The following is a 14,839-nucleotide window of genomic DNA, read 5'->3' as shown; positions in this document are numbered from 1 at the left end:
GTTACAGGATTCCAGATGGTCTCGGGGTTGTTTTCTGAAAATATACAAACATATTCTTGACCAAAAGTTAATAAAGGGATATTTTCTTTAAATTTGACTTGGGATTCTTTTTCATTTTTCCTCCCCAAATAATTTTCCTCTGGCTTGTTTTGACACTATACGTATATTTTCATGGGTATTTTGCTGTTAAAGTTTTGAATGAAGGTTAATTTTCTAAAGTATAATTTTTTTTAGATGTAAATTATTCTCAGGATATTTTTCCTTACATGATATTCTTCCACTGTCACCCCCTTTTTTACTTTAAATAATAGGAGACTTTTGGAAATTTTATAATGCAGTCTTGATAGCTTTTACATTTTAATTATTTGCACTACATTATGACTGCTTTAGGTTCATAACATGTTGTGCAATTTTACCATGAGACGTTCTGCCAATAAGAATTTTTGTTAACACTTTAGGAACAGCTTTTTGTACAGTATAATCAGTTTTTCTAGAATATTAATTTATTTCCATTAGCCACATTAATTTCCTCTGAAAAAATTGGCTACTATTCATCTGTCAAACTCAACCCTCTAGCAACAATCTTATTTACCATGTGTGTATTAGTGGAATTGATTATTTGCCTTCTTGAGAAAGGCCTGAGCATTCCTGCTACTAGGCTGGACTTGGATATTAAAAACCCACTTGCTCACTCCATGGGTACAAGACTTCTCAAACAAGTCTTGTTGCAGTGAGAGGGCAGCTGCTGTCAGCCAAGTCTCTGTCTGTTACCTGGGTCCCACTTTGAGCTGCGCATGGGAAGCGAAGCAGCCATGGGGGCAGGAGACCTCCCTCAGAATGGGAGAAGGTTCAGGTGCCTGCCACATTGCAGGAGGGGAGGGAGATGGTAAGGGTCTGTGCCCCACTCTGTTGACCCCCAAGTTCTCTCCTGATGGCCCCTCTGTGACTGTGCCTGTCTTAGGTTGTTCCTTCCCTCAGGAATCTTACTTGTCTCAGGCTAACCAGCCATCCTCCAGGGCCATTGCTTATTTTTTTAATCGTATGTTGCAAAACCTATTTCCAAGTATGTCATTCACATTTTAAATTTTGTTTATGATGTTTTGAGGTTTAGAAGTTTCAACTTAAATTTATTCTTTTAATCATTTCCTTTTATAGTTTTTGGCTTTTCAGATGATATATTCACTTATATTTTCCATTATAACTTTATTAGTCTTATTTATTTATTTTTTAAAATATATTTTATTGATTTTTTACAGAGAGGAAGGGAGAGAGATAGAGAGTTAGAAACATCGATGAGAGAGAGTCATCGATCAGCTGCCTCTTGCACACCTCCTACTGGGGATATGCCCGCAACCAAGGTACATGCCCTTGACCGGAATCGAACCCGGGACCCTTCAGTCCCCAAGCCAACGCTCTATCCATTGAGCCAAACCGGTCTCGGCTATTAGTCTTATTTTTAAATTAAATGCATTAAATAATCTGTAATTAATTTTTTTGTGCAAGGGATGAGTTTTTATTCTCTTTTTTTTGCTCCTGTATTTGTATTTCTGAATGTAAAAAGCTAAAATTGGGTGTGTAACTAAATGCAGAGAAGAAGGAAACCAGGAAAGCAGCACTTCTGAGTAGGTTCAGAAGTGATTGTGTGTTTCCTATCATCTATCTTTTACAGCTCTATATTCAACAGCCCTGCCAAATGATACACAGATAGGCATTTTATGGGTAGATCTAGGTTTTTTTTTAACCCTTTAGTTTCTTGGCAGAGGTGAAGAAACAAGGCAATTCTCTCAAGATTATTCGGCATAATCCTATTTAAACTGGATTTATAACTTTGGGCCTGTCAGTGTTAAAGGGGAAAAGGTCCTAGTGAAACTCAAGGGTTTATTTCTACTTGAGTATATAGTATTCAAAGCGATTGTATTGGGTTTTAATGAAAAAAAAAATAATTTTCCCTTTTAGATCGGAGACATATACTTTTCCTCCTGTTTTGTCTAAGCACCAACCCAGTCCTTCAAAGTATACTGTGGGCACTCAGACGGATTATCGTGATTCTGAAGTTCAAACAGATCCGTATTCTCCAGAATATGTAGTATGTCAGGATTCAATCCCTGAGCTCTTGACCCTGGCTACTCTGACTTGGGGTGAGTTGGTAATTCTCTTGCATATTTGAAGATGATAATCATGCTGGCTATTGAGTTCCTGGAAATTCAGAGCACATAGAAGCAGCTGTGGTTTAAAGTGTCTTGCTCGGTAGAGCTATTTTATAGATTCATTCCTTTTCTAATACTTTAAAAAAATTTAATTCTCACCCGAGGATATATTTGTTTATTTGTTTGTTTGTTTGTTTGTTTTAGAGAGGAGCAGGAGAGAGATAGAAACATTGATGTGAGAGAAACATTAATGAGTTTCCTCCCATATGCACTGCCCTGACTGAGAATTGAACCTGCAACCTTTTGGTGTATGGGACAATGCTCCAACCAATCAAACCACCCAGCAAAGACTTTTGTGTGGTAGTGCTTTTGTTCAAATAGAGCTATACCCTTTTCACTGTAAGCAGGCTTACTGTATTTTATCCTTGAAGCTGATGTTTTATATCAGCTGAATTTATTCCCCAATCAATGCTCTTTTTTTTTTTTAATTAATCTGTTAACCGGGGAGTTCCCTTTTTAATTACGCAACGTACAACGGGCGCATACTCTTTCACTAGGACGTGTCAGTACATCACGCCCAGTGGACGTAATTTTATATTATTATTATTTTTTATTTATACTTAATTAAAATAAATGAAATATATATTTTTTCATTTATTTATATATAAAGCACAAAGGAAAATACAAAATTACAAACAAATAGAAAAGAATACCAACAAAAAAATGGAAACATCGAATTAAAAAATTATAAATTTTATAAACAATTATAAAGATTACAAAAATATATTTTTTATTTCTATACACAATAAAAATATTAAAAAATTAACAATTACAGAACAATAAACAAAAGCACACAAATAAAATAGAAATATTGAGTTTAAAAAATTGAAATATAGATGTAAAAATTCAAAACTCAACTTCCGTGTGATATATTTTAAAACAATTGTTGATACATAGTGCTACCTTACAATCCGGACACCAGTATGTAGATTCTTTCCTAACACCTTTTTTGTAGCAAACTCGACATTTCCTGGATGTAGTTTTTCCTATATCGCTTTTCATTTGTTCTGGAAAATGCCTTTCAACTAAGCGTGATGGTTTAGATGTAGAGCTGCTTGTTGATGTCTTTGGGTGGGTTTTCACTATGTTGTTATCTACCAATTTCTCTACACACTCTATCAAAAAGTGTAATCAATCCAAATGACCTTTATCTTTTTTGTATATAATATATGCATTGAAGCAACACATATCAATTAATCGTAAAAAAATTTTTTAATAAAATTTTTTAACCCTATTACGGGCAGCCGTGTAGGCCACCATAACTCCATCTCCCAAATCTACACCGCCCATATTCTTGTTATAATCCAGGACAACATTCGGTTTTTCTTGCCTTCTTCCTCTCTTTTCAATCATTGTCTTTTCGTCATTATGAATAGAACTGAGCATCAATACGTCTTTTTTATCCTTCTATTTTAAAACCATAAGTTTGTCTTTGAATCTTACTATATGTTCATTTTTCTGTAATTTTTTTGTTTTTATTTCACTGGGGATTCCGACTCTGTTTATCCTCATTGTTCCAACAATGTCTGTATTGTTTTGACACAAGAGTTCAGCCAAATGAATTGACGTATAGAAATTATCTAAGTAAATCCTATACCCTTTATTCAGTAAGTCATGTGTTAACTCCAAAACAATTCTTGTTGATTGTTTTTCTTGTGGGTAGTTCGAACCATAGTTTGTGTCCTTGCCTGTGTATAAAATAATATTTTGTACGTATCCAGATTGGCTTTCACTCAAAATAAACAACTTCATTCCAAATCTAGCTCTTTTTGTAGATGTATATTGTTTCCAAGATAAATTCCCTTTCCATAATAAAAGAGATTCATCTACGCATATTTCTCATTCACATACATAAAAACTTTTAAACCTTTCTGACAAATTAATTGATGATTGGATCAATTTTATATGTTTTTTTAATTATATAAAGGTTGGAGATATAAAAAATATAAGTAAATAACATAATATGAAAATTATATAATTTTCAGGTGTACAAGATTATAATTCTACATCTGTGTCTAATTACAGAAGTCTAGTTTCTTTCCTTTACCATTTATTTAACCTCGCTTTGCCCTTTCACCTTTCATCCCCTTTCTCCTCTGGTAACTACAATCTATAAGGTCTTTTTTTTTGTTTTTTTTGTTTTGTTAGTTTGTTAGTTACTCTTTGTTTTATGTTCCACATATGAAAAGGGAACCACTGTATACTGTTATTGGGAATATAAGTTAGTACAGAAAAATAATATGGAAGTTCCTAAAAATAATTTAAGAATAAAAATACCATGTGATCCAGCAATTCTTCTTTTAGGTTTTACCTGAAAAATATGAAAACACTTATCTGTAAATATATATGTACCACTATGTTCACTGCAACTTTACTTACAAAAGCCAAGACAAACTAAACATCTACCCATTGGTGGATGCAGATTGTATAAAGATATATTATATATGTACAATGGAATATACTCAGCCATAAAAAGATTGAAAATAAAGCAGTGAAAAATATACAGATAGGTAACTCAAAGAAAGTTCATTTAGCAATGTTAATATTAGACCAAAGTTAATCAGAAAACATTAAAAGGAACAATGAAGTACATGTAATAGTTATAAAAGGATCTATCTTTCATGAACTTGTAGGTAACCTATGTGGACTCAAAATGTAAAGTAAAAATTGGTTGAATCATGAGAAGATATAGACAATTTCCTACTCATATGGATTTTAATGCACCTCTTTCAGATTAAGCTATCAAAAATTAGTAAGGATTAGATGATTTGGGGAGGCAAAGATGATTAATGTGCTTCACATAAGAGTTTGTGTGTGATAGGCCATGGCCAGACTGATGTGGATCTGACTGTATATTAAGAAACGGAATGTGGAAGACGTAGCTGTAGCATTGCAGGTAGTTAATGGTTCTAGACTCTTTTGACTCGGCAAATCTCTCACTATATTAAAGTCATTTGATTTATGAAAAAGATGTTACTGTGATTCAGTGGTGGAAAGGAGTTCTTTTCAAATAAATGGTGGTGAAATAATTACATATTTATGTGCAAAAAAATGAACTTTAATTCTGATTCCTACTTCAATGCAGTCTCTATAAAAAAAACCAACAGGTGTGTGCGTGTAAATTGATAATCTGATTCTAAAATTAACATGGAAATCTGAAAGGGTCAAAAGTAGCCAAGGCAAATGTGAGAAAACAGAACAAATATGCACTACCAGATATAAAAACTTACTATAAAGCTTCAGTAACTAAAAACTGTGGCATAGTTGCAAAGATAGACAAATATATCATTGTTAAACAATAGTGTCCAGAAATTAACTCACAGATAAATGTCATCTGACTTAAGACAAAGATGAAATGCTAACAGTAAAGGGGGAAGTGATAAATTCGATTACATTAGAACTAAGAACTTCTATTCACCCAAAAGCCCCCACATTTAAGATAGTAAAAAGGCAAGCCACATATGGGAGAAGATATTTGTAAGTGCTTTACATTTTTAATTTATTTAATCTTCACAAGTTAAGTGAAACATAATTTAAATCAGAAATTAATACTATAGATCTAAAAAAAGACAAAAGAAGTGGTCATAAGGACCATAAAATAATATTTTGGATAAATATTAATCATTTAGCCAAACTTCTTGTGGGAAGTAGCAAGACAAAAGACAGAGGCACAAATAAAGGGTATTAGGATCAGCAAGGGACATAACCACAGAGTAAATGACTTAAGAACGGTAAGAAAATACTATGCATATCTTTTGCCCTATATTTTAAAAATAGATAAATTATACAGTTTTTAAAGAAAATATAAATTACTAAGTTGGTTTCAAGAAGAAATAGCAAACATGAATAGAATAACTATAGAAAATGACTTGGTAAAAAATTAAGAGCACTAGGCCTAAATAGTTTTACAGATAAGTTTGCCTCTTCTTTAAGAAATAAATAAGCTCTATTTTTATGCAAATTTTCCAACAAAGAGAAAGAGAGGATAAAGTTAATTTGTTCATTTTATGAAGCTAGTGTAGCCTTAATTTGAAAACTGAATGAGGATAACACTAAAATGGAAAACTACAGGCTGTCTCGCATATGAAGAAAATGCAAAAATTCTAAATAAAATACCATCAATCAAATCTTGCAGCATTTTAAAAGATGACTTACCATAAACAAGTTGGTTAATCACACAAATTCTAGTACATATCAGAAAACCAATGCAATTTATCATTTTAACAGAAAATGTTGGAAAAGCACTTCAATAGACGTAGAAAAAGTGTTAAGATAACATTCAACACTCATTTATGATACAAACTGTAAATAAACTGGGATCAAAAGAAAAAGTAATATAATAAAGGTGTCTACCATAGTCTTCAATAAATATAACCCTGAAGGTGAAACTTTGGAAGCTTTACCTTCATGTGAAGGAAAGACAATGCTACCTGGTAATGCAAAGAACATCCTAGCCCAGAGCGTATTGAGCTAGGCTATGACCCCTTGCCCCCACGGCCATGTGGAAATATGGTGGCATTTTGTATGTGATAATGATTAAAAAGTGCTCCTGGCATTTAGCACATGGGATGCAGTTGGATGGGAGGCTGTAATAATACTAAACATCCTGTCCTGTATGGGGCAGTCCCGTACAACAAATGATTATCCAGTGTGACAGCAATAGTACTTTGGCTGAAAAATACTGAGTCAGCGCAGTTAAAGAAAAGAAAATAAGTGAGAAATGAGTATTACAAAGAAGCAAAACTATCGTTATCTGCAGATGATGTGCTCTTTTTAAAAAAATCAAATGAAATAACCAATTTTTAGATCTAAGAACTTGAGGTCAACAAGACAGTATAAAATCAATATACAAAGCTCAGTAGTCTTCCTATGTGTTAACAATAGCTAATTAGAAATATTGAAAAAAAATATTTTTAATAGCAACAAATAACAAAACACTTAGGAAAATCACTTAATAAATACCAGTTGCAGCCAAAGCCAGTTTGGCTCAGTGGATAGAGCATCATCCCTTGGACTGAAGGGTCCCAGGTTTGATTCTAGTCAAGGGCACATGTCCAGGTTGCAAGCTCGATCTCCAGTAGGGGGCGTGCAGGAGGCAGCCAATTAATAATTCTCGCCATTGAAGTTTCTCTCTCTCTCTCTCTCTCTCTCTCTCTCTCTCTCTCTCTCTCTCTTTTCCTTCCTCCCTGAAATCAATGAAATTTTATTTTTAAAAAATACAAATACTTAAAAAAAATAAAAACAAAAACAGGTACGAAGCATTTATGGAGAAAAATATAAATTGTGGCTTTCTGTACATTACTTTGATATTTCTTAGTATTTCAAAAAAATTGGATTTGTCTAATACAGGGCTATCAAGATGTGATTGTTTAGCAGCCACATAATATTTTTCAAATATTTTCCGGCATCTTATATGCACCTAAAATTTCTTCTGGCTGAATCACTAACAAGAAGCAGTGCAGGGCACAGCTGGGAGGTACATCTAGAAGGTGTTCCAAATATTACATCCCAACATAACCTTAAATGTAGAGAGGAAAGGAGCTGAACAGGAGTAAATTAAATACTGGTAGGTACGTGAGCTTGTCCATGTGTTTCTAAAGTGTCGTTGCTCCATCCCCAGGTCGCGGTCTCCCGGCAGGTCAGGCCGAGGTGGAGATGATAGAACGAGCCCGGGAGAAGCGCGCCTGGGAAGCCACACTGCCGTCTCTGACTGACACCGCCCAGTTTGAGAAGAGGAGGAGGATGATGAATGCGATGGAGAGGAAGGAGTGGGCCTTCCGAGAGCAGGAGATTGAGAAGTAGGTTCTTGGTCCCCCAGATGGCAGCTCTTGTGCTGATGGGAGTAATGTTAATACTTTTTACTTATAAAGCATTTCCCCAAATGTATCCGGTTTAAAAGTAATCCTCAACCTATATAGACAGGAAACTGGGTTTCTGGTTCTTCCAGGAACAATAGCTCTACAGTTTTCTCTCCGTTGATATAAAAACGTACAGTGTCCCCTGTGTGTGCAACGCAGCATGGAGCCAGCTCGGAGCAGTTCCTCAAGGCACCTCTGCTCCTCCTCTTCCCCTTTCTCTTCAGTCTCTTATCTGGACTGTCAGACAACCCCACTGATTTTTGCATAATGTCTTTTTTTTTTTTAATATATTTTATTGATTTTTTACAGAGAGGAAGAGAGAGGGATAGAGAGTTAGAAACATCAATGAGAGAGAAACATCGACCAGCTGCCTCCTGCACACCCCCTATTGGGGATGTGCCCGCAACCAAGGTACATGGCCTAGACCGGAATCGAACCCGGGACCTTTCAGTCCGCAGGCCGACGCTCTATCCACTGAGCCAAACCGGTTTCGGCTGCATAATGTCTTTCAAACTGTCCCTTTCAGCTCATTCCCAGGCCACCCCTCTGGGTCTTGGCCCTCCTCATATCCATCAATCAGCCTCCTAGGGATCCCGTTTCTTATCCCCCCAGTGCCGGATTCCCAGTCAGAACTCCACGGGTTCCAGTGAGAGCTACTGGGGCATTTTCTATGTAAAAGCCAAATCTTCAATTAAGAGATGAGCTCACAGCACATAAGTGAAAATATGCTGAGTTGATATGGTTAAGTTTTCAATCATTTTAACTGATGTATTTTCAGTAATGAGGTTGTCCCTAGAATGTGTAGAAATATGTAACTCCTTAGTAAGAAAGGAAAAAAGGGAACCTACACCAAGATTGTTCTTTTTTCAGGCTGTAATGAGGTACTTTATCACTTGTAGCAATGTTACCAAGCCCCTGACAGCATGCTCACATATAAGAGAGTTAGGGACCAAGAGACTCTGAAACTCAGTGTGGCTCTGAATTCAAAATATGTTTATCTTTTTGCACCTTCTGATTCACCCTGAAGCAGGACAATGTGATGTTTTGTTAAAAACTTGCACTTTAGCCAAAACTGGTTTGGCTCAGTGGATAGAGCGTCGGTCTTCAGACTGAAAGGTTCCAGGTTCAATTCCGGTCAAAGGCATGTACATTGGTTGCGGGCACATCTCAGGTTGGGGGTGTGCAGGAGGCAGCTGGTCGATGTTTCTCTCTCATCTGTTTCTAGCTCTTTATCCTCTCTCTTCCTTTCTGTAAAAAAATCAATAAAAAATATATTTTTTAAAAACTTGCACTTGAATAGAAAATATTATTTGAAGCAAAATAGGTACCCAATTCTGTATGCAGAAATGTAAATTTATTGCTGCAATTTGGAGAGCTATATTCTTTTTTAAAAAAATGTATTTTGATTGATTTAAGACAGGAAGGGAGAAGGAAAGAAAGATAGAAACACAATGATGAGAGAGAATCATTGATTGGCTGCTTCCTGTATGCCCCCTACATGGACATGTGCCCTTACTGTGAATTGAATCATGATCTTTTGGTCCATAGTTTGATGCTCAACCATTGTGCCACACTGGCCAGGCTAGAGAGCTATATTCTTGTCAGAAGGACATTAAAAATATTAAAAATATATCTGGCTAGAATAAAGCCATCACCTAAGAAAGAGAGTACTTTTGTTAAACGGAGGATAATTTTAATAAACATGTTTTGTACCCCTCCTATGCGCCAGGCTCTGTGCTGTGAGCTGTTATCCCCAGACCACCATTTGTCACACTTTTGCTAAGGTGGGTTTTTTTTTTGGTTTTTTTTAAACGTGTGATATGATACCAGTCTAAAGAGGAGCCCCTGTCGATTATCAGGTGCTCCCTTTCTAGTAGAACACCTGTTTGCATAAACGTCTTTGTTTTGTCATGTGCTTGAAGACTGCAGGAGATTCGCATGGAAGTTCTAAAAGAGCTGCTGAGGAAACGTCTCAAGAAAAACAATGAAACGGCTATGAAGCACCTGAATACCCAATGGTCTAACCTGCTGGAGGCAAAGGAGGCAAAACTGGCAAAAATTCGTCGTGCACATGTATCAGGTGATGGTGTAGTCTGAACAGTGAAGAGAATGGAAATGCTGGCTTTGCTTTGGATCTCTGACCAAACCTGATTTAACTATGACACAATTCTGGTTTGTCCGAGTGTTATTAAATAAGTAACGGATGGGAGATGAGTTATTTCTCAAAAGTAGATGAGTGGAGGAAAATTCCTTACTAAGAATATCAAGTAATGATGTTCTGACAGGTAGTTAAGCTATTTTGTGTGTGTGTGTGTGTGTGTGCATGTATGTATGTGCGTAGGTGTTTCCTGGACAGAGTCCTGTTTCTCAATCTTTTATTCATCATCATTTCCTAAAACAGACATTCAGACATCTTTTTTCTTATTCGCCCCTTCTCATGAAGTTTTAATAAGCAGGTATACTGTATATCTGTTTATGTACCACGAGTATACCTGTACTTTATACATAAAAAGAGGAGTCAGTGGAAGATTGAGAATGACTAAATAAAAATTTTAAAGAAAACTTTAAATTAATTACCATGGTACTTAACTTTATAACTATATTAAGTAAGCTATATCAAGTAATTGATTTACTTATAAAAACTGTAATTATCAATTACATATCCCAATTAGGAATTTCTATACATAATAGCAATATAATCACATTTTAAAAAATCATTCAAAATTGTCATTTTCTAGCAAAAGTAAAGCAATTACAAAAATTAATTCTTTAAAATTATTTTTAGTGAGTTTAACTTTTAACTTTTTCTTGATGTGAGAAAATAGCTTTTAACTTAACTTAGCTGCATTTAGATATTGTCAACGTACTTTTTTTTTTTTTTCAGAATTTGACATATTCTAATTTATTCTGGGGTTAACCAAGATGGACAGAGATTATTGAAAAATCTATAGTCTTCTCTCCCTTTTAATTATTTTCCTAGGACAGAATAATTAATTACCTTAGTCTCCATTAAACATCTCTTTTTCAGTTACTTTGAATTTCTTTCATTTATTTAACAAATGTTTATTGAATATCTCTTCTTGGCTCAGAGGTTGGAATGCTTTTATAAAAGAGCCCTGGCTGGTGTTTCCCAGTGGTTGGAGCCTCAGGTTTGATTCCCGGTCAAGGGCACGTACCTGTGTTGCAGATTCTATCCTCAGCCCCCATCCCCAGCCCCAGTTGCAGGAGCCAACCAAACAAAGTGTCTGTCTCACATCAGTGTTTCTCTCCCTCTCCTTCTCCCTCTCCCTCTCCCCCTCTTCCTCTCCCTCTCCCTCTCCCTCTCCATCTCACTCTCCCTCTCCCTCTCCCTCTCCCTCTCCCCCCCTTCCACTTTCTCTAAAAATCAATGGAAAAAATATCCTTGTTTGAGGATTAACAAACAAACAAACAAACAAACAGAGAGATTTTTTTGATGAGTTCTAATTTGGGCACTAACAGATTCAGCTCTATTACTTCTGCCTGGGCCACAGATGACAGACTTCTGTTTTTAGTGTGACTTTCTCACTGCAGTGAGTGGCCATCATGAAATTCATTCAGTTCAGTAGCTTCCCCGAGAATAAAACTAGAACTGGCTTACTATTCTGCATTTGGATCATTCAGAACAATATTTTGGAGATAGTCATGAAGGTATGTTTTATTTTAGCAATCAGAAAACTTATGGGAAAAAGAGAGAATGTAGAAGAGAAGTTCCAGAGAAGAAATATCATCAAGGACTATTCTGATTATGCATCACAGGTCTATGGACCTCTGTCTCGCCTTGGTCGTTTTCCAGACAATGATGAGGACTTTGTAGTAAAAAATCACTTTCTCGACACCTATGAAGGTAAACAATTTACATAATTATAAGTTCAGTATAAATTATATATATATATACCTCCTGAGGAGGAGAGTCTTCCTATGCCTTGATATGAGCAGAACTTTAAAACTTTTATGCTAGTGATTAGGATTATCTATTGCAATTCTCAGTTGGCAGCAAAATACACCACTATCAGATTAGCTAAACAAATATAAGATTGCATAATTCAATAGTGGTGGGAGGGAAAGAAATATAAATTAAATATATAAGACATAACTTAGATTAAAAGCTAAACAACAAATAAAAATACTTGCAAGAAAAAGTAATTAATATATTAAATATTATTAATAATATGAGTTGATACAAACTAATAAAAACTACTAAGATTCACATAAATAAACAGATACACTACCGTATACAACTGTTCATCAAGGGGTAAAGTCAATTAACTACTAAACATTAAAACACATTGAATGTTACTAACCATCAAAGTTGTGCAAAAAGAAATAGAAAAAGGTTTTATATCAAGTTTATCAAGCAAAGAAATATATAATGAAATCAGTCTTTTAAAAAGAAATGCCAGAAAATGAGTAGGCAGGGGATAAATTCATTAATAGGATTATTTCTGCTATCCCATTCAAGAGAAACCTTTATTTAAATTACTTAAATTTCAGTTGACAAGTTGAAGCATCATGTGGCCAAGATCATGAGTTGATGGTCATAATATTGGATGTGTAGCTCTGGCTGATCATCTCCAGAGCAGAATATGATAAATTGGTATACACCCACTTTAGAATGATGACATGTACCATATGATCATCAATTTTTCTATTGATTATTATTGTGGAGTTTATTTTTTCAGGGCAATGTTTTCGCTTTAGAATGCATTTCTCATTTTTTAGTATAAGTCACTGAGAACATGAATTTATACAGAAATTTGCTCTATACTTTGGGGGTGATTCAGTTATATGAGATTCACGTTATCAATGATTCTAAATGAGGCCACTTGGCAAGCAACTGATAAAATTAACAGTATGCTTTCAAAAATGCTGAATTTAAGCACAGACACTAAAAAGATGTGCTTCCTTCCCATAGGATTAGTGGAACTTGAGTCCTGTCTCCCAGATTTTGTGACTCAGCCCCGAATCAAAGCTCCAAAACCTAAAGCCACAACCACCAAAGCTGGCTTTCTGAAGAGGGCGGCAAAGCTGGAGAACGAGTTGGCAGAGGTTCACAAGGTATAAACCTCGTCCGGAAAACAAGGCGCTTCTAGGGTGACTATTGCAGAAGATGCTACACTGCAAACATCACACTTTGTCTTGGGCTGCAAAGTCCAGTAGTTCTCAACACACCGCCCTTCCTTCCTCCCCGTCTCTAGACTTCTCTCTCTGGAGGTTGTCTGTGTTGTGCTGTGTGTCTTCCCCCTCATTTTAAATTACTTGTAGGAAAACCTCTTGGAGGTTGTTCTTTCCATTTACAGAAGCCAACTTACCGTCTAAAAGTGGTTCTGACTTTGAAGTTACATAAAGTTGATACTACATTAAGGTCTAGTGTGAAGAACTATGGTTTTAATAGGATAATAGGCCTCATCTTCTCCCTTTAAGATTTGTTACCAGGGGATCATGAAGAAAGGGAGTCATGTTCAACTCCTCTCTCATCTAGTTTAAAACGTAACTGAATGAGAAAGTCTGATGGTCATCCCCATCAATCAACTACTCAGCATCCATCAGCAGAGCTTTCTATTTTGTTATTGGATGATAGGTGTACAGACTTGGGTTAGAATTTGTGGTATATGATAGTGGTGCTCAACCTTTCCCATGCACCGGGACCACCTGGAGAACTTATTAAAACACGTTGCTGGGTGCCACCCGCAAAAGTGCTGACTCAGTGGGTCAGCGGTGAGGCTAGAGGGTTGGTGTTTACAGGGTTCAGGAGACGCTGCTGCTGCAGGAACCACACGTTGAGGCCCCCTGGTTTATGATAGTCTAATCACTGGCCCATGCTTGTTTGTTCAGTTGGTCTTGGTAATAGAACCAGATAAAAATTAGGACCTTAACCATCACTTACCTATATCCATGTGCTTCTTTCTATCTCATCTTCCATTTACCCATTCTGAACTCTGTTCATTATTCTCTCACTTTTTGTAAGATTTTTTTAAATACTCCTTATCAGGGTATGGAAGTTCCCTTCCATTCTTAATTTACTGAAACTTTAAATCATGTGTTTGTGTTGAATTCTATCAAATGTTTTGTCTGCACTTATTGAACTATGAAAAATCTTTTCCTTTTAAAGTTATTTTTGCATTTAGGAAGAGTTATAGTTTCTGGGTGGTTTTTTAAAAAATATACATTTTTTGCTGAAATCGGTTTGGCTCAATGGATAGAGCGTCGGCTTGGGGACTGAAAGGTCCCGGGTTCGATTCCGGTCAAGGGCATGTACCTTGGTTGCGGGCATATCCCCAGTAGGGGGTGTGCAAGAGGCAGCTGATTGATGTCTATCTCTCATCGATGTTTCTAACTCTCTATCTCTCTCCCTTCCTCTCTGTACAAAATCAATAAAATATATATTTTTTTAAAAAATTAAATAAAAAATATACATTTTTATTTATTTCAGAGAGGAAGGGAGAGGGATAGAAATATCAGTGATGAGAGAGAATCATTGATGGACTGCCATCTGCACGCCCCATATTGGAGATCAAGCCCGAAACCCTGGCATGTACCCTGACCGGGAATTGAATCATGACTGCCTGGTTCATAGGTCAAAGTTCAACCACTAAGCCATGCCAGCCAGGCTGGGTGGGCTACTTTTAAGCTTTGTTTTTACAAATAATAATTTATCCTTGCATATCTGGGACAAAGCTACCATGGTCAAGGTGTACTATTTTATTTTTAATACATTGTTGGATTTGACTTAAATGGATATACGTAGAATATGTG

General features: G+C 35.9%; 1 protein-coding gene across 5 annotated transcripts in view; it reads left to right on the top strand.

Annotated features, from left to right (window-relative positions):
- CFAP91 (cilia and flagella associated protein 91) overlaps positions 1-14,839 on the top strand; it is a 61,411-nt gene that overhangs the window by 21,188 nt on the left and 25,384 nt on the right. For all 5 annotated transcript variants that reach the window (XM_084871612.1, XM_084871614.1, XM_084871613.1 and 2 more), the window contains 5 exons: positions 1,957-2,138; positions 7,828-8,005; positions 9,988-10,145; positions 11,751-11,930; positions 12,999-13,141. In XM_084871612.1, coding sequence (XP_084727738.1) covers positions 1,957-2,138; positions 7,828-8,005; positions 9,988-10,145; positions 11,751-11,930; positions 12,999-13,141 — 841 coding nt within the window. The remainder of the gene's footprint in view (positions 1-1,956; positions 2,139-7,827; positions 8,006-9,987; positions 10,146-11,750; positions 11,931-12,998; positions 13,142-14,839) is intronic.

Source organism: Pipistrellus hanaki (assembly GCF_964339955.1).
Source record: "Pipistrellus hanaki genome assembly, chromosome: 2".
In the NCBI taxonomy this organism is placed as follows: Eukaryota; Metazoa; Chordata; class Mammalia; order Chiroptera; family Vespertilionidae; genus Pipistrellus; species Pipistrellus hanaki.
The sequence above is the reverse complement of the archived record's forward strand: the minus strand, read 5'-3'. Positions and strand labels throughout refer to the sequence as shown.